Source organism: Scardinius erythrophthalmus, assembly GCF_964197995.2.
Source record: "Scardinius erythrophthalmus genome assembly, chromosome: 3".
NCBI lineage: Eukaryota > Metazoa > Chordata > Actinopteri > Cypriniformes > Leuciscidae > Scardinius > Scardinius erythrophthalmus.
In genome coordinates, this window is record NC_138223.1 from 38,133,463 (window position 1) to 38,155,230 (window position 21,768).

At 35.3% G+C, this 21,768-nt stretch overlaps 1 protein-coding gene across 1 annotated transcript; it reads right to left on the reverse strand.

Moving 5' to 3' along the window:
* Positions 1-1,572: 1,572 nt before the first annotated feature.
* pdxkb (pyridoxal (pyridoxine, vitamin B6) kinase b) lies at positions 1,573-21,712 on the reverse strand. The gene is made up of 11 exons (XM_081362216.1): positions 21,389-21,712; positions 18,409-18,463; positions 11,971-12,075; positions 6,717-6,800; positions 6,165-6,199; positions 5,955-6,040; positions 5,692-5,737; positions 3,387-3,498; positions 3,010-3,146; positions 2,848-2,914; positions 1,573-2,226 (listed from the first exon to the last, which is right to left on the reverse strand). The coding sequence occupies exons 1-11, from the start codon at positions 21,467-21,469 to the stop codon at positions 2,114-2,116; spliced, it is 921 nt and encodes a 306-aa protein (XP_081218342.1). The 5' UTR covers positions 21,470-21,712; the 3' UTR covers positions 1,573-2,113.
* Positions 21,713-21,768: the final 56 nt, after the last annotated feature.

Genomic DNA, 21,768 nt, shown 5'->3' on the forward strand with positions numbered 1-21,768 from the left:
CTTCTTTTGAGTATGGGGTTAAATGTGACACGAATGTTTTCGTGAGATTCACTCAGAAGGAATTTTGAATGGTTAGAAGACAAATGCAACTCAAAAATGATCAAAGAATGAACCGATGGATTAAAGAAATGTGAATAATTCTGGAAGAGCATTAGTTAGGTGTAAAACAGAAGTCAAAACTAAAGCAAAAAATAAAACCTGAGAAATCAAAATATAAACAGACAAGAAAAGATGATGTCGCCTGAATCAACCTCCCTATGAACTGAACAAAGGAGAGCAAGTCTGATTAAATGTATAACTCATCTGCCTTTTATTATCTTTCACAGCATTGTAACCAAGAGACAGCATGTTCTCTGGCACAGTGAGAGAGAACCTGCCGCAGGTCACCAGACCAGCACACATACACAACTACTTTTAATCAAGGCATTTTAAGACGTTTCCCCAGTACTTCAGACTTCATACAAGTCTTTTCCTTTTAAGATATGAAAATACTACTATCAAATAAAAAGATAAAACTACTTTTAAAGTCTCTTCTGCTTGTACAAACAAGTAGATTATCAATGCAAATACAATCAGTTCAAAGCAAACGAGATGATAATGTTAGTTACATTGACAAACAAACATGAAGTGAAATGCTATAAGTTCCGCATTTGTAAATGCTCAATGCAAAACGAAAATCAATGGAACTAGAGAACTAAATCATACACATGAGCAAGGCCAAAAATTATTACAGTACATCTCACCAAAAACATCAACAAGTCACAAAATACAGCAGCGCATCTCTTCAGTAAAATCTCCCTTTTTTGGGAGAAAATAGTCACAAAAAACTAAATAAACAATAAAATACACATTTAAACACAAGTTGGACTCTCACACAAATGAGTGCTTTGGATCTGTAATACATATCTAACAACTTACTTGCATTTTTCAGGTTGGCCACAACATATCTTTTCCAGATACAGATATCGTATCACGAACCGCAGTGAGCAAAAGACCAAGCTTTCTGGGTAATTCTCAAACGACAAAAATACAGAATTAAACTTTGCATGAAGAAAGTCTATTTTTAGGACCAACATTGTTTGTATTGTGACAAATAATCACATTTTATCCCTGAAATGAATATAATAGTCATGAAAAGCATCCTCTCCGGATACAATATATATATATATATATATATATATATATATATATATATATATATATATATATATATATATATATATATATATATATATATATATATATATATATATATATATATATATATATATATATAAAAAAAACCTGTGTAAAATAATATAATTAAAAAAAAGAGATTTGAGAAAGATTTGAAAATGAGAATTGGGGAGAAAAATATACTTAAATCACTAAAATATTAATATTATAATAAAACAATTATATAATTTATTATTATTATTACACTTAACTGACATAAAACTAATAGCATAATGCACTAAAACTTAATGGTCCTAAAAATAGGCTTCTTTTTCTTTTATGCAATAAATATCTTATTTTTACCTCTTGATTTTGAGCAAAAATATGACTTGGGTATTTCTTGAGAGTTTTTGTTTTCTATGTTTGTTGCTGAACAGCTCTGACTCATAATCATAGACTGTAGAAAAGCGTCACATCTATATTAACGTCATTTCTAAATTGGTCCACACTAAATCGATGGCAGTTTAGGTACATAACTGACCTGGACATGTCAGAGACTGGGCTTTATGTGCAGGACGAACCGGAGTTCTTGAGGAGCTTTGAGAGAAAGAGAGAGAGAGAGAGAGAGAGAGAGAGAGAGAGAGAGAGAGAGAGTGAGAGAGAGAGAGAGAGAGAGAGAGAGAGAGAGAGAGATGGTGAAGACTTCAAGAGTGTGAATGAGAGGCCGATCATCTCTCCCATTCTCTTCTTCCCTTCTCTTTTCTCAGCGCAAGCGATCGCTCTCCCCCTCTCGCCTGTTTGGCCGTACCCTGCTGAATCTCTTGGGAATGGAACTGTTGTGCTCTGGCTGAGATTCTAAGGCAATGTCACATTACATATCAAAATGTACAACATCTATACATTGTGCAGTTGTGAGCGGAGGGTGAGGTGTGTGGATGAGATGTGGCGTGTGGCGGCTCTATAGAACGGTGGCCTCCATGACTATGGCTGGATCCTCTATGTCCGCTTTACTCTGGACCATCCGTAACTCCAGCTGAGCCGGGCTGGGTCTTCTACCTGGACCTGCCATTTCTGAACATGCAAGACAAAGACAGGAAAGCATTTCAATGGAACAATTTCAATGTAAGATGTTTATGAAAGTCTCTTTGGCTAACCAAGGCTGCATATATTTGATCAAAAACACAGTAAAAACTGAAATATTATTATAACTTAAAAGAACTGTTTTCTATGTGTAAGCATTTTAAATTGTAATTTATTCCTGTGAAGACAAAGCTGAATTTTCACTCGCATGATTCTTGATGTACAAGTCTGTCACTTTTGATCAAATTAATGCGTCCTTGCTCAATAAAAGTATACATTTTTTTCCAAAATCTTTTGAAAAGTAGTGTATTATACATAATGAAACAATGATAGTGACATGTTTAGGCTTTTCAGTGGCCATAACTGTAAACCAAACAAATGTATAAGTGAATATCCAACGTTTTTATTGAGTTTGTCATTTTAATTAAATATTTAAAAGATTTAAAGTGCTTCATACAGCTGCAAGATACCTAGAAAACATCAAGCACTGCTTATTGCTGACTGTTTACTTGAGCAATTACTCATTTGTAATTTTAATATTGATGATAAATTTTGGCATTGTAACAACATGCACATACATATAACATAAACAACGTTTAGCTGCTGTGTTACCATGGGCATAAGATATAGTCCTCTGAATGACATGGTGCATGACGGAGAAAGTCTTCTCGCATGCCGTCTGAGAAAGAGAACGAGAGAATAACACTCGATCAGCATTTTATTACTGCACTGCATGATCACTGTGATGCATCTATGACATGATGATTTATGTACCTTCAGGTCTGTTGGGTAATGGTGAGTCCAGGCCAACAGCATAGCAGCAAATAGATCACCTGTCCCAACAAACACCGCATCCACTTTCGGCACCTCTATTCGGATCCGCTGGGTCTTCCTTGTACCGTCCGGCATCACTGCAGAAACATGGCTATTTTGTTCATGTCTGCGTTCTTCAAAACAATTCACCATACATGAACCAGCCCTGATTTTCAACCAGTAAATCATGAAGGTGGTTCAGAGCAATAAATACATATATAAATAAATATAAAAATATTTGAATTCACATGCATTCCAATAAGCTCTCATGATTTGTCATCTGTCAAAATCCACATTATCTTCCACTGTTCAGCACACATGGACACACACACACTTACAAATGCGCTGACTGCCAAGAGACACCAGGAATCTGTCTCCGAGACGAGGGGGCAGATCAGAGCTGGTGATGACCACAGTGTCTGGACCCATCTTATGCAGCAGGTCCATCACCTGAACACACACACACACACACACACACACACACACAGAGTCAGAGACCTTTACTGGATCCCCATTATAATGTTGACAGCAACACGTTTCTTGTTGATGGTTGAGCTTTGTCTCAATTTTCAAAAGGTTTTAAAAATACAGACAGCCTGTATTCAAAGGGTTCACAAATGTTTTCCTAATAAAAACAAATTATTACTATTATAATCTCAATAGTAATTATATATTAATAACATATTAGATAATTTAAAGAAAATAATATGAATAATATTATTGATTATAGATTAATCATATATGTTTAGATAATAATAGTAGTAACAAAATAACGGTTATAATAATGTTAAATAATTGTTATAATAATTAGTAATTATATATTAATAATTATTAGATAATATTTAGGCAATAATAATATTAATAAAAAATAATAATTTTCAAATGTTATAATTTTTATAATATATATATATATATATATATATATATATATATATAATCCCCCTCTCTCTATACACATACGTACGTACGTACACAGTGGTGTGAAAAAGTGTTTGCCCCCTTCCTGATTTTAAATTTTTTTGCATGTTTGTCACACTTAAATGTTTCAGATCATCAAGCAAGTTTAAATATTAGTCAAAGAAAACACAAGTAAACACAAAATGCAGTTTTTAAATGAAGGTTGTTATTGTTAAGGGAAAACAAAATCCAAACCTACATGGCCCTGTGTGAAAAAGTGATTGCCCCCTAAACCTAATAACTGGTTGGGCCACCCTTAGCAGCAACAACTGCAATCAAGCGTTTGCGATAACTTGCAATGAGTCTTTTACAGCGCTGTGGAGGAATTTTGGCCCACTTATCTCTGCAGAATTGTTGTAATTCAGCCACATTGGAGGGTTTTCGAGCATGAACTGCCTTTTTAAGGTCATGCCACAGCATCTCAATAGTATTCAGGTCAGGACTTTGACTAGGCCACTCCAAAGTCTTCATTTTGTTTTTCTTGAGCCATTCAGAGGTGGAGTTGCTGGTGTGTTTTGGATCATTGTCCTGCTGCAGAACCCAAGTTCGCTTCAGCTTGAGGTCACGAACAGATGGCCGGACATTCTCCTTCAGGATTTTTTGGTAGACAGCAGAATTCATGGTTCCATTTATCACAGCAAGTCCTGAAGCAGCAAAACAGCCCCAGACCATCACACTACCACCTCCATATTTTACTGTTGGTATGATGTTCTTTTTCTGAAATGCGGTGTTACTTTTACGCCAGATGTAATGGGACACACACCTTCCAAAAAGATCAACGTTTGTCTCGTCAGTCCACAGAACATTTTCCCAAAAGTCTTGGGGATCATCAAGATGTTTTCTGGCCAAAATGAGACAAGCCTTAATGTTCTTTTTGCTTAGCAGAGGTTTTCGTCTTGGAACTCTGCCAAGCAGGCCATTTTTTGCCCAGTCTCTTTCTTATGGTGGAGTCATGAACACTGACCTTAACTGAGGCAAGTGAGGCATGCAGTTCTTTGGATGTTGTTGTGGGGTCTTTTGTGACCTCTTGGATGAGTCGTCGCTGAGCTCTCGGGGTAATTTTGGTCGGCCGGCTACTCCTGGGAAGGTTCACTACTGTTCCATGTTTTCGCCATTTGTGGATAATGGCACTCACTGTGGTTCGCTGGAGTCCCAAAGCTTTAGAAATGGCTTTATAACCTTTTCCAGACTGATAGATCTCAATTACTTTCTTTCTCATTTGTTCCTGAATTTCTTTGGATCTCAGCATGATGTCTAGCTTTTGAAGATCTTTTGGTCTACTTCACTTTGTCAGGCAGGTCCTATTTAAGTGATTTCTTGATTGAGAACAGGTGTGGCAGTAATCAGGCCTGGGTGTGGCTAGATAAATTGAACTCAGGTGTGAGAAACCACAGTTAAGTTATGTTTTAACAGGTGGGGCGATCACTTTTTTCCACACAGGGCCATGTAGGTTTGGATTTTGTTTTCCCTTAATAATAACAACCTTCATTTAAAAACTGCATTTTGTGTTTACTTGTGTTATCTTTGACTAATATTTAAACTTGTTTGATGATCTGAAACATTTAAGTGTGACAAACATGCAAAAAAAATAAGAAATCAGGAAGGGGGCAAACACTTTTTTTTTGTGTGTGTGTGTGTGTGTGTGTGTGTGTGTGTGTGTGTGTGTGTGTGTGTGTTTAAACTCACCTCAACAGCGTCTTTCTCTGTGCTGATATTCTTCCCTGTCAATAACCTGGAATGAAGAGCACAGAGTTAGAGGAGTTGATTGCACATCAGTGCGACTGAAGATTTGAGTGTAGAGCCACGACTGACCACCAGAGGGCACTACAATATTACTCTTATGTCAGCAATCTGACTGAAAACCACTGAGGTTTGACATTTTCAGCACAGAAACATCCAATCACACGATAACACACACAAAAATGTTGAGTGGAGGGTATTTTACTCACTCTGCCTCAAACTGGTTGGGTGTGATGATATCGGCCACAGGTACCACTTTATTCTTGTAGACAGGATGGAGATTCTGAGGAACATACTGCAAAAGACAAAGAGTACTATGAAAAATAAACGTCAGCTTACTCCGAATTCTATTTCCTGTATAATGAACATAACAGAAAAGAAAGAAAGAAAGAGAGGATCTAGAACACAAGCAAGCTTACCATTGAACCATGGTCACCTAAGACAGGGTCACACACTGACAGAGAAACAGAGTTAAACAAGTTATTCTTTAATGTACAAGGTTAATGTACACTGCCGTTCAAAATTTTGGGGTTGTTATGAAAAAAACATTATTATTAATTTACTCCTGTGATGCAAAGCTGAATTTTCAGCATCATTACTCCAGTCTTCAGTGTCACATGATCCTTCAGAAATCATTCTAATATGATGATTTGATGCTCAAGAAACATTTATCATTATTATCAGAGTTGAAAACAGTTGCTGCTTAATATTTCTGTGGAAACCGGGATACATTTTTCCCCCCCAGGATTCCCTGATTAATAATAGAAAGTTCAAAAGAACAGCATTTAAAAAGAAATCTTTTGTCACCATTTACCATCACTTCTGATCAATTTAATGCATTCTTGCAAAAATAAAATAAATCATACCACAAAACTTTTGACCGATGGTGTCTAGACATGCCTGTAAAAACATTTATAATGCAGAAAAGGCACTGATCTATACAGCATTATGTTAACCTGAAAAACACTCACCGTATACCAGGTTAGGATTGGCCCTCTTCAGCTCTTGTACAATATCAACCACCATCTCCAGAAATGATGTATCTCTAGTGTAACCTGCAGTAACGGAGAAACAAAAGTGCTTTTATCAACAATTTTGTTTTCCTCTTGAGACTCCATTCGTTCCAGATCAAGATTCTGCCTGAAGTACTAAAACTGAGCACTCGGCACAGGCACCAGTTCATCCTCGCTCTTTCTGCCTGACAACTTTAAAACAGTTAAGGTGGAAACAATACAATGCACTCAATTTGTGGGTGAAATATTGTGTTAGGCATAAACACTTGGCAATCCTGCTGAAGTTATTTTATTTCAGACGACAGAAAAGAATCAGAACAACATAAAATATACCGTGTAATGCGTGTATTAAAGAGTCTTAATTTTATTTTGGGTCTACCAGAACAGGTTTTTATGCTTGAATGTTCAAAACACATTATTTTTCACATATATTTCACACTGTTGCAGCACTTCTCTTTCCAGTCTGTCAGTAACGCTCCGTTAAGTTTCAATCTCTGTGAAGCCCCTCCTTCTGAAAAGCGCAACGTGCTCTGATTGGTCAGCTGAATCGGTGTGTTGTGATTGGTCAATCACTTCAAGAGTGTTTCAGAAAAGTCACGCCCCTTACCATAACCGTGAGTTTCAACACACTACTAAAACAACTCAACCAGGCCTCACCAACTTTTTCTGCGTATGCCTTGGGAAGGAAATTATTTATATGAGGAATATTGCGACATGTTCGACTCAAGGAAGAAAACTCAAGACTACAATGGAGGTTTCAGGGGGTTCAGAAACAGTGCGCACTGTTATAGAGAACAACTCCCTTTGGAATGACTTTGCAGAGCTTTTTCATGCTCAACATTACACTAAAGAAAGTGGAAAATGTAAAAAAGCACAATAGACCCTAGTTATATTGATAGACTTGGAACTCAATAAACACACCAAGCATGAACTGTTTCAATAAATATCTAAAGTTATTTGAGGTGGGACAGCCTTGAAACTCCCAGGGCCACTCCTCAAGCTATTGGTCATGTGTCGGCTCAGGTGAATAAATCCTATGTGTGACGCGTCTGACCTTCACTGCTTTTCATGATGTCATAGTGTGTCACACAATAAATCGCACTGCGACAACACAAGCCACAAGTAAGAGAGGCATGCAGAAGCCTTCAAATAGCACTTCAAAAATTCATGTTACAACATTAGAAATATCGCATTATAAACTGTGCTTAGGCATTAGATAGGATAGATGGTCTACATGACATTTTAAAGTAGTCTGGTTTTGATGTTAAAATCAAATACACTACAGTTCAAAAGTTTGGGGGCAGTTAATGTTTTTGAATTAAGTCTCTAATGATAATCAAGCCTGCATTTATTTGGTCAAAAATATTGGGAAATTACTACAATTTAAGATAACGGTTTTCTATGTATATGATATATTAATACATTTTATGTTTTGTAATACATTTTAAAATGTTATATTATTAATGATTTTTTACTCCAGTCTTCAGTGTCGCATGATCCTTCAGAAATCATTCAAATATGATGATCTGCTGCTCAAGAAACATTTCTTATTATTATTAATGTTGAAAACAGTTGTGCTGCTTAACATTTTTTGTGAAAACTTGTTTTTCAATTGAATGCATCCTTGCTAAACAAACATATTACTAATAACAAAAATTACAATAAATAAAAGAATCCTGATAAGCATAATCTTTCAAATTAGTCATTTATTAGACTCGTTGCGAAATGTCGCTCTACTGGAGTGCAAACTGCATGTATAAATTCTTCCCACACTGCTCTCTATTCCCATGTTCTCCTTTCCCCCTTTTCCCATTCTATGCTTTCCTCTCCTCTCAAGGTGACGATAAAGGAGAGCTCATGCACCAGAGACGCACTCGGCAGAGCACAACATCTCAGTCTGCGGTGCTCGTGCGAGACCTGCGAGTCTATGACCATGTGTCCTCTATGGTCCCCCGGTGATGATTATTAGCAGCGCCTTTACAGAGCGAGAGAGATGTGTTCACTTCCTCTCTCACTCCAGACTCAACACAAGACTTTTACATTTTCTGAAGAAAACGGGTGCTTGTCTATGCAACACTCAATGCCACAATGTTGAATTTTGACCAGCACTTTTATATCCAGGGGTCGATATTTATTAAAACTAATTTTAAATGTTTAATTGTAACCAATTTGCCATTTCTTTATTTATTTGTTTATTTTATTTCAAATACCTTTTATATATAGATTCTATAGTTTTACACTTTTTCCAGACTTTAAATCTAAACTTGGAAATCTATCATAAAAATATCTGTCCCATACTGAAAACTTGAAATGATGAAAATGTATAGTGTAAATGTATCTTGGCTTCCACAAAAATTATAATAACAATAAATGTTTTTTGAGCATCAAATCAGCATATTAAAATGATTTCTGAAGGATCATGTGACACTGAAGACTGGAGTAATGATGCTGAAAATTCAGCTTTGACTTCAGATGAATGTTAAAATATATTCAAATAGAAAGCAGTTATTTTAAAATGATAATACTTCACAATATTTCTGTTTTTACTGTATTATAGCTCAAAATAGGCATCCTTTGTGAGACTTCTTTCAAACAACTTTTAAACAGAGTATATCAATATTTTACAAAAAAGCACAAAACAACAATTTTGCCACTAAATAGTTAGTGTGCTTGGTTATAATGATTGAGATAAAATATATGAAACATGATGTATAGAAAAAAAAGAATAAGTTAAATAACACTTGATCATTTTTTATATTGCATCTTTTAAAATCAAGCTGTGATTGTCAAATTATGCAAAATGTGTGAAAATATTGTACAAATATAATGCAAAATGTGTGAAAATATTGTACAAATATAATGCAAAATATTAAGCAGAGTGTGAAAATATTTAACAAATATTGTGCAAAAAATAGTATGCAAAGTGTGAAAATATTGTACAAATATAATGCAAAATATATTACGCAGAGTGCGAAAATATTATGCAAAATAGTAGGCAAAGTGTGAAAATATTGTACAAAAATAATGCAAAATATTATGCAGAGTGTGAAAATATTTAACAAATATTATGCAAAAAAATTGTATGCAAAGTGTGAAAATATTGTAAAAATATAATGCAAAATATTAAGCAGAGTGTGAAAATATTTAACAAATATTGTGCAAAAAATTGTATGTAAAGTGTGAAAATATTGTACAAATATAATGCAAAATATTATGCAAAGTGTGAAAATATTGTAAAAATATTGTGCAAAAAATTGTATGCAAAGTGTGAAAATATTGTACAAATATAATGCAAAATATTATGCAGAGTGTGAAAATAATTAACAAATATTATGCAAAAAAATTGTATGCAAAGTGTGAAAATATTGTACAAATATAATGCAAAATTGTATGCAAAGTGTGAAAATATTGTAAAAATATAATGCAAAATATTATGCAAAGTGTGAAAATATTGTAAAAATATAATGCAAAATATTAAGCAGAGTGTGAAAATATTTAACAAATATTGTGCAAAAAATTGTATGCAAAGTGTGAAAATATTGTACAAATATAATGCAAAATATTATGCAGAGTGTGAAAATATTTAACAAATATTATGCAAAAACTTGTATGCAAAGTGTGAAAATATTGTAAAAATATAATGCAAAATATTAAGCAGAGTGTGAAAATATTTAACAAATATTGTGCAAAAAATTGTATGCAAAGTGTGAAAATATTGTACAAATATAATGCAAAATATTATGCAGAGTGTGAAAATATTTAACAAATATTATGCAAAAAAAATTGTATGCAAAGTGTGAAAATATTCTACAAATATAATGCAAAAAGTGTGAAAATATTGTACAAATAGAATGCAAAATATATTACGCAGAGTGCGAAAATATTATGCAAAATAGTATGCAAAGTGTGAAAATATAGTACAAATATAATGCAAAATATTAAGCAGTGTGAAAATATTTAACAAATATTGTGCAAAAAAAATTATGCAAAGTGTGAAAATATTGTACAAATATAATGCAAAAAGTGTGAAAATATTGTACAAATATAATGCAAAATATTACGCAGAGTGTGAAAATATTTAACAAATATTATGCAAAAAAAAATTATGCAAAGTGTGAAAATATTGTACAAATAGAATGCAAAATATATTACGCAGAGTGCGAAAATATTATGCAAAATAGTATGCAAAGTGTGAAAATATAGTACAAATATAATGCAAAATATTAAGCAGTGTGAAAATATTTAACAAATATTGTGCAAAAAAAATTATGCAAAGTGTGAAAATATTGTACAAATATAATGCAAAAAGTGTGAAAATATTGTACAAATATAATGCAAAATATTACGCAGAGTGTGAAAATATTTAACAAATATTATGCAAAAAAAATGTATGCAAAGTGTGAAAATATTGTACAAATATAATGCAAAAAGTGTGAAAATATTGTACAAATATTAATCAATGTGTTTGAAAATACTGTACAAAATAGTATGCAAGCAAAGTGTGAAAATATTGTAATTATAATGCAAAAGCAAAATGTGTGAAAATACTGTACAAATATTATGCAAATGTGAAAATATGTATTTAGGGTACATAAAATTTAAGTTATAAAACTTCCTGAGCAAGACATCAACTTTATTCCATCCAATAATGTTTAAAATGGACTGGAGTTGTAAATTAGCATTAGCTATAAACTCTTTTTGCATAGCATCAGTTACAAACTTGTTTTGTACTATGTTTAATTGCAATGTCCATGTCAAATAAATGAATAAATAAATAAATAAAAAATGCCATTTCTACCACTTTCACTTCCACCACAGAATGACATTTTACTTTAAAAATCTATAATTTGAGATGTAGTGGAAATGACTTTCAGGGAGGAAAAAACCCAGACCAGAATTCTCCTGTGATGCATGTCAACTGTTAAAACACACTTTTCCCACTCTCACTAGTCCACAGAGCCAAAACAGCCTGTAGCTGAAGATATACACACAGCACCAAGTCTAAAGAGCCTTTCTCATGTGTGTATGACGTTATTAACAGGCCTACAACTGAAAAGTGCTGGAAATGCGAGAGTCTGATGCCAACAGGAACTAAATCATACAATTATTTTCCTCCCTATAGGCTCAATAAATGACTAAGCATGCAAATAATATCCACAGCAGTGTGACAGACACGAGTTTCACAGGCATGACTGGTACCCAAAGAACTGACCTGTAAGTACATAGTCGTAGTGGTTGACGTTGTTCAGTTTGATCCCTTCATACAGCACGTGAAGCTCATCTGCAGTCAACACTTGGCCCTTCCAGTGAGAGTAACCTGGGTAATGACAGATCACAGGTCAGACACACACAAATCACATCTCAAAATCCACCGTCCGGTTCGTCTGCCCTTGATATGTATGGGTTACGAACAAAAGTCCCGTCGTTTCGTCAGAGACCATTGGTACTGCCCGCGGGAGCTGTGATGATGTCACAATTCAGGTGAGTCACCGGCATGTTTCTTGTTGCTAAGAAACAGGACAGAGGAAAGCCTGAGGGGCTGGATGAAAAAGACGCATCATTGTCGCCTTGATGTGTGTGTTTCGGGGAGAAAATGACTGCGATGGGGAATCTGCGATAAGACGGGTGTCTGTCGTCATCATTTCCTGCTGCCGCAACTCTGCAATGCCTCTCCGCTGGAACCACAGAGCTCTCTAATCCCGAACGCTTCACCCGCACGTAGCATGCAGATACTCCATTTCACACCTAATCACGATCAGCATTCAGAAGCCGCTGTGTGAGGTGCATGCTGTTTCTACCCATAAGGCTTTGCTGCGCCCATCGATGTTCCGAACAGAGATAATGCTCTGGATGTCACAACCTGCAAATATATTTCCAAGGTCAAACGATAAAGTCCTAGAGGAAAGGTCCCAGTTTTGCAGATCAGCACAACAGGAAGAATGTACTTTTAGATGCCGATTAAAAGTAAATGCCAACAGAGTAAATGGCCATTATTTAACATCAAGAAATTCATTCTAAATGTGGATTGAAGAAAACGGATTGCTCGGTCCTATATTTCAGAAACCAAAATGTTTGTACATTAACTAGACTTGGCACAGCACAACTGTTTTCAACATTGACAATACATTTCTTGAGCACCAAATCATCATATCAGAATGATTTCTGAAGGATCATGTGAGACTAAAGACTGGAGTAATGATGCTGAAAATTCAGCTTTGCATCACAGGAATAAATTACATTGAAAATATATTAAAATAGAAAACGGTTATTTAAAAAAAAAAATTGGAATAATATTTAACAATATCACTGTATTTTTTATCAAATAACTGCAGCCTTGGGAAGCATACCTTTTTTTTTTACAAAAACAAAGAAATCTTACAGACCCGAAACATTTGATTAGTACTTTAAAAAAAGGCTAATCAATAAATGGCTCATATCATAAATCTATAATCCTTTTATATAAAAATATAGATTAATTAAACCACCAAAAAAATTAAATAGTTTGTAGTGAATATTTGCCATCATAACATTTTAATGTGCATTATGGAAGATGGAAAAAAATTCCTTCAAATACATGCTATAGAAAAAAGTATTATGCTTGAATTAGAAAAAAGGCGCATAATAATAGAGAAGGGAAATATCCAATGTATCTGGCCATATATAGAAATGATCAATACAGCACTTGGTCTTCATGTGCTTTATAAATAAAATGAATGAATATTATATTATATTATAATATTATTATATTATCTATCTATCTATCTATCTATCTATATATATATATATATATATATATATATATATATATACACAGAGTGTCAATATGCTGAATTCATCTCTGAAGCAGAAGGTCTAGTGTACCTTCTGATTTCAAATGAACCATCCACTTACTCTAAACCAGTTACCCATGATTTCAATCAGCCATGTGCTGAACTGCTGAAGACTTGATGTGACCACACGAGTAAACCACTAACCTACACAACTACAACTACAGATCCCGACCAGAGTAGCTTTGCTGACAACGGCTGCTGGTTTGGGAATACTAAGTGAGCCCCAGTGGCATTAGTCTAAGTCCCTCCTTCTATAGGCTTAAATAGCTTTAAAAACCAAACTCAAGTGGATAAAGACAATGTTACAGCTCTGAGTAGGAGAAAGCAGCCGAGCGGAGCAGCGGAGAGGGAGGCCAGTCACAGGGCAACAGCCTACAGTGGGTTGAGACACGTGTTGTTTAGACTACTGATCCGAGGCCAGTTAAGGTTATTCTAACTAAAGTGTTTTGAAATGGGATGTGTTTATGAGAAGCTGGTCCAGAAACAGTGTTTGGGAAATTTAGCAGTGACAGACAAGCATGTGACACCATGCATACCAGTCGTGGGTCATGATCTTTTGTAAATGAATGGGGGCAGGAGATTTCAAGCTGCAAACAGGGATGCAAAGTATTATAAAAGTAGCCTATATGAATCATGCACTATATTCCAAGTCTTCTGAAGTCAAGGTGTGGTTAAATTAGCGAAATTTCAGTGAAACTTTACAGGGAAAAAAGGGCACATATTATCAATAGTGTAGCAATGTATAAAGCACAGCTCACACTGGAGTCACTTTCAAACACAGTGTCTTTCAGCAGCAAATTTGCACGATTAACTTGAAAAAGTTGCAAAATCTGTGTGGGGAAATCTTACACCCTCAATCAAAATTGTTGATCACATGGATTCCCACTGAAATGGCTGGATTTCGCCAACGTAAATTCGCTGAACAATGGTAAATTTGGCTACCTTCATATAGCTTTGTGTAACATATCATTAAAGAAAATTTAAGTCATTATGGACCATTAACTCTTTTCCCGCCATTGACAATCTTCCGGCAATCTGTGTTTTCACTGTTATACGGTAGGGAGCGTTATTATGCCCGTGTTTTGAAACCTCTGGATCAAAACACGGGTGAAGAAGCAGCAGAAACAAGCGATAGAGCAATGCTTTGCACAATGCACAATAATGCGATCAGCAAACATTATTAAACAGCATATAAATTCAAAACGGTCAAATATTACCGAAACCCATGAAGAGATACAGGACCGTACAAGCTTTGGAGGTGTTGATGGACACGACCTACTCAAGCTTCTGGTCTCTCTTTTGAATCCAACAAGGAAGTGACTTAAACTGCAATTCATCGACTGGCCACTAGAGGCTCCAAAAAGAGACTCAATCCCATAGAACCACCATGTTAAAATGCCCAATTTTACAGCAGAAAAAAATATGTTTACAGCCTGGTACCGTTTAAATTATATTAAGCCTTAAAGTTCTGCATAATTAAGGGCGTGACCACTTGAGTGACAGGTGGATATCCACTGCTGATGTCACTACTAGCCGTTTGTTAGCCGTCACGTCACCTCAGCTAATCCCGCCTCTTTTTGTTCATTTCCGGTTATCCGGGAGTGATGAGTTACCAAGATGGCAACGGCCGGCTCTGCCCACTTTGGGCTTCAAAAATGCTCTTCAGAAACCTACGGGTGACGTCACGGACACTACGTCCATATTTTTTTACAGTCTATGGATCTACTCCATCTATGTTTTAATTATCGCTCTGAATCCGATCCGGTCTCAGACAAAAAACACTTTTTTCTCAGCTTTCGGTTCAAAATTTTGCTTTTTTTATAAAACTTACCCACAATCAAGTATTAATAAAAAAATAATGCATGAAACTAGAATAAAATGTTTTTTTTTGTTTGTTTGTTTTTTAAAGCAGAGGCTCTGTTATTGTTTTTATGTCTTTTGCATGTTCATATTTTCATTCAACAAAATATTCAGGGGGCCATGAAAATTTTGAGAAAATCAAAAATCTGGTGTCAACTTTTTACAAATACGCTGGCTTGGAAAGAGTTAAGAACTGTATCAGTCTCATTTATGAACAAATCATTCAGGCCTATTTTGTGAACCAGCTGATTTATTGAAAAGATCCAACCCAAAATAGCAATTTATGAATCAGAAAAGACTCTCATGAACTTGCTTCAGAAGACTTGGGGGGAAAAAGTGTGTTTTTCAAGGAAGAAAGAAAGAAATTCATACCAGTGGAACAACATGAGAGTAAATGAAGAACTAAGAGTTGAGCGGGAACAGCGGGTCTAAATGCAGGTGAATATTCTGCTCTAGCAAGCAAAAAGTTCTCAATTAAAATAAAACAGGACATGTTAAGAACCATAAGGGAAGTGTACAATCCAAAGAGAAGAAAACCTTTCAATACCCTCCTGAAGTACAAGGATCAGTGGTCTGTTTAACAGCTCCCAAATACACACACACACACTTCAAAACTGTCACAACATGTGAATGGAATATGCTTTAAGCACTCGACTGAAGCATCTGTTTCTGTCCTCTTGTCATTAAGAGGTCAAGGGGCACTACAGTGCATTTGCAGATGAAAATTACTCTGTGAATGTGAAAATGCATTAGGGGGGCATTGAAACAAGTGATATCCGACAAGTGATCAAAACTCACAAACTCATATATATAAAAAAAAAAAAAAGTCTTTAATGCCTATAATCTTAAATACAAATTAAGGGTAACACTTTACAATAAGGTTCATTATTGTAGTGTTCCTTAGTTAACATGAACTAAGAATGAACTGTACTTTTAATAAACTTAGTTCATATTAACTTCAACATTTAATAACATGTTATTAAAATCAAAGGTTGTCTTTGTTAACATTACAGTTAATGTACTGTGAACTGACATGAACAAACAACGAACAGCTCTATTTTTATTAACTAACATTAAGAAAGATTAATAAATACTGTAAAAAATGTATTACTCACTGTTAGTTCATGTTAGTTAATACATTAACTAATGTTGTTAACTAATGAACCTTATTGTAAAGTGTTACCAAATAATGTTATACATAAACTGTGGAGCAGCAAATTAGCCAATTATAAAATTATTATAATTAAATGTTCAATCGCATGTTCATAAGCTGATCAGTCAGTGACGCTGTTGTTTGGGGCTGGCTCTATTTTCAGGTAAACTGAACATTTTAAAGTGTAAGTTGCAGGTTAACTACCACAGTCAATTAATGTGTAAATTAAAGTGCTCTATATGTATATATTTAATTATTTCTGTCTTAAAATGCGTTAAAATAACATTTATTGGGGTTTCTTCAACGGTAGCGTGTTTTTTCAGTTACTGGGTGATGACGTCACAAGAGGAACTCGCAACCCATACTCTGCTAGATTCCTACTGTATTAAGGCTATTGGAGAACGACTGAGGATGTGGGAAACCATCAAATTCTTTATGGACCACAGCCCTACAATTTTTAACTGGTCAGGCGTGAGAGAGGGCAGCCATGACACTCAAAGAGTTATTAATGCTTGGTGTGAGGAGAATTAGTGGAGGGTTGGCCAAGTGTCCTGGTGAGTAACGTTAGCTACGTTATAGTCTAGCCTGGTGCAAACTTAACCCGGATAATATAACGGAACAAGCAAGTCTTTTCAAAATATTGCCGTCATGTAGAATAGCAAGGAGGGACAACGACTGAACTGAATACATTATTTACTTACAGTAAGTCAGTCCAAATCAGAGCTGTAGAGATGCACACACTGCACAGGCATCAATCGCTAGTCTCATCGCCGCCTCAAACGTCATGTTATACCCTTCCTCAATCCACGCGTTATCAATTTCTCACGATTTAATTAGCGATGTTTATTGTCAGAAAAGAAAAAGAGAGATCGATGTCCCCATCACTGTGTGTGTGTGGGCTATCAGCAGTGGAGAGTGTGTGCTGCCGTGAGGTAAACGCGTTTTGGAGTTTAGTGGAACAGCTCGACCTGCGACCGGCTGATCTGACGTGCCTGAACCCGTTAGTTTTGCGAATAGCTTATTCTCATTTCAGGCAGGATCACGGTCCCCTTGAAGTCAGCACACACGAGTATGTTTACAGTGGAGTTATTTTATCCATATTTTTTTTTATCAAATAAAACATACAACCAACTTTTCTGCAGTTATGTAAGGCGAATATAGCTGCAAGCGTACGGTAACTCTACTAGTGAGTTCCTCATATGACGTCACGCCCCATCTAGTGGAAGGTAGTGGGAGCGGTTAAAACCACAGTTAAAAGTGCCAACTTTTCATATTATATCAGCATTTTGGTATAAAAAACAATGGTGGGCGGTTCTTATCTTTATGTTTAATAAACACATTGCATTATCTTCGTGAAAAATTTAACCTGCAACTTACACTTTAACTTTAAAAACACATTGTCTTGTGTTTATGAAATCTGTAGTGATTCTTTCTTCAGTGCATGTTTGTGCATATGTTGTATCGTGACATATTAACTAACAATATAAAAAAAAAAACACCTGTACTCTTGACTGCTCTGTTTAACACGTTTTACCACGTCATAATCTATTTCAGATAATACCACAACTTTAATTGCAAAAGAAGGTGCCAAAAAGATTATGACATCATACAGTAACACATTCTCATCAGGGCATGTGTGACATCATCATCATAATAATACATTTTAAAGACTCTTTATCCAAATAAGTGAACCGCACAACAACTTAAAATGTTTTTTTTTTTTTAAATCTAAAAATGTTTTGTATGACTTTGTTTCAATGAGACAGAGTGTTATCCAAAAATCAGCAGAAAGTTAGAGTCAGCCTACCTGTGTGATTGGAGAACTGAACAGAGTTGATCGAGTCCACCTCAAACCCCATGACCTGGCAAACACAGACACATTCAACACGTGAAAAGAAGTTCATTCAGAGAGTAACACACACTCTAAAAGCGATAATCACTAGATCCTGTGATGGTGTATACATATTAAACATTAAACTGTTTTCTCATGCTTTCATTTATTTAAACGTTCTCAGGTGCAGCCTTCGTTCTTCGTAAATGAAATGCCGTAGACTATAAACCAGGGCTATACAATTTTCAAATAACACAAATGTGTTTTCTCTTGCAGTGGATTTGCAGTTTCAACACCTAGCACAAAATCCTCAAAAAATTTGAGTGAAAAACAACAAAATGAATTCTATTAATTATTCTAAGACAAAAAATTAACTACTAAACTTCCCCAGTTGATTGCTTACATTAAGAATAGCTTATTTTTTGTATTACAAGTTCTGAAATATGTTTAAATATGTTAGGGCTGGGTAAAAAACTATCAATTTCTCGATTTTAATCGATTCTCATTTTTACGAACCGATATCGATTCTTAAATCCCAAGAATCGATTAGGCTAGTCATCCAGTTTTCAGTTGTATGAACGAATGGAACATTGTAGCGCGCATCCCATCCAATAAATCACAATAATATTTGTGCTTTGTTACTACTGATATGAAATAAAGTCTCAGATTTCAAATTACGTCCATTTTCTTACGAAATTCAAAAACATAAATATCGTTTTGGCGCTGTGGCGTGAGATCGCTCTGGCGCAGCTCCAGCTAAACGTCAGTAAAACAGCTTGTAAACAATGTCATGTAATGTCATTTACCTCAGAAAAACCATATCCAGTGACCATAAACTCGTTAGTCTGCTAGAAAAATTAACTCTAGAGAGGAGCATTTTGCTAAACATATGCACCATATTACATATTCATTAGCCTATATTTTTTTATGTTCTTATTTAATGCATGTTTGAATAAATATTGCAAGTTTTTTGACAGCCACTATTTAAATGTTTATATTTCATATAACTTTATTATTATAAAAATACACAAGTGTAATTTAAGTGTTTGTATACAAATCATTTCATTTTTACCTTCAATATTTAGGCTAATTTAATATTCAATTAGTAGGCTACAAATGACTCCCATAGTTTACAGCATTAGTTAAGAGATTTGTTTTCCTTGAGAATATTTGCCATGTATTGTACCTGATATTCAAAATAATCAATATTGATTCAAATCGAAATTGAATCGCAAGCTTGTGAATCGAAATCGAATTATGAAATTTGTGTCAATACCCAGCCCTAAAATATGCAAGTGAGGGATTATCTAATTAAATATCCATTAACTTGCGTAGATTTCTAGAACAAAAAAACTGAACATTGGATGATGTCAGGTTGAAAATTCTTGTTAAATTTTATATTTATTTTTTACATTAGAATCAAAAGTTTTTACAGTTTGGATTTTGGATATCTATTTTTTTTATCACTCCATAAATCAGTCAAGAAAAATTCGCAATTTTTTTAAGGAATAAAATTGTCTAAAATCAGGCAAATTATATATGAACATTAACATTAACATGATTAAATCTACAGAAACAAATAGGTAAAGTGCTATAAAAGATCAACATAACAGTGTATTTTTGGATGTTTTCTTTCCACTAGTCTGGAAAAACACTTTATAAAGAGCCATGAAAGCCCCAAATCTCAAAATTGACAGACTCATGAAAAACAGTGTTTTTGACTGTAGTATCTCACCTCTTTAAAAGATAAACCGCTAAACAATTAGGCCTACACTCATTGTTTAAGTGAATCATACTTGTCATAAAAAACATCATGGAATAAAAATTGACAACTCTTAATTTTTATGGAATTTTGTTTATTATAAATGAGTTATCTGTGCATGTATTTTTTTTTATGCATGTGGCCCCTCCCTCTCGCAGCAACAGCTCTTTTCTGATGACGTGTTTACTGGCGCGAGGGCGGGACAACCTGTCACTTACATGAGATCAGCCAATAGCAAACCACAACCATCCAACCAATTCCGTTTCATGCCATAATATATCTGCCTACTGGAATTGTTTGTCACAATAACACATTTGAAGAATTTGAAAGGGAAATAAAAGATTAATTTCACTTACTATTAAAATCAGCACTATTAGTAGGCTATATGATACACGAACAGATTTTGAGTCCCTCGGAACACAAACATAAAGACAATTTCAAAACACGAGGGTCAATGCAAATAGCGTTCTCTGTCAATGAAAGACGCGGACTCAAATTTAGAGAAATTAAATGTAAAACGCAGGATGCACGAGCGTGGGTGGCTGGGAGAGCCGCTGAAAAAAAAAAAAAAAAAAAAACCTTGTCACGATTTTGCAGGAATTGAGTCTCGCGGCTGTGACGTCAGTCTTGTAATCGTAAGACAGCGCGAGCAAGCAGAAGAGGAAGACAGCCGCTTTCTGGTGGCATGACAGCTGGAGCCATTCAGAAACTAATGAGCCTAATTTAATAGTTTGGACGGGGCTTGAACCCTCATGCCAAATGATCTTTCGGAAACCGAGATTCAATGATATCCGAATCATCTCTGGTGATGATTCACGGCACTGTCACTCCTTCTCACGATGACAGTCGCTGGTCTCACCGCATCGGGTTGTAGTGAGCATTAAACTGCCGGTGTTTTGGCAACACGAGCTTTATTAAGTTCCTGTGGCATATAAATGTAGCAAAATTACTATTAATAGAAGCATATCTTCAATTCCGTCTCGCATATCGCTGCAACAAGCATCAAAAGGCCAAGTTCTGGGAATTAAATAGATTAGACTCTGAATAAGGGAAGTTCACTTCATAGATATCCACAAGAACTGCATGCAAAGGAATACTGACCATGTGACCTTTCCTTTCTCCAGTCCACGAGCATGCTGTCATGCACTATAACATCGTTATCACGAGTGCATTTGTCGTGCTTCAGCTGCTCACCTGTAACGGGAAGGATGCAGATTTATTCCCCACGTATCCTCTCACGACATGACTCTGAATCGACAGCACTCGGCATTCCATGTCGCGCGCAGTTAAAGTTGTTTTAATCGCTCCAGAATGTCACGCGATCAAGGAGCAGCGGCGAACCGGAGAGGTGCTTTTCTTCCCTTTTAAAAAACCAAATTAGGATCCGTGATGGCAAGTTCACTAGCCAGACAGAGAAATGAAGGACATTCACACTGACTGGAGACGCTCATTGGCGAGCGCAACTACTCAGGCATCCTGAGGGGGCACCTAAAATTCACTGACATCACGACGACGCTCGTACAGCAGTGCTCGTGTCCGCTATTAGTAGAACCGAAGGCTATATTTATCATGCA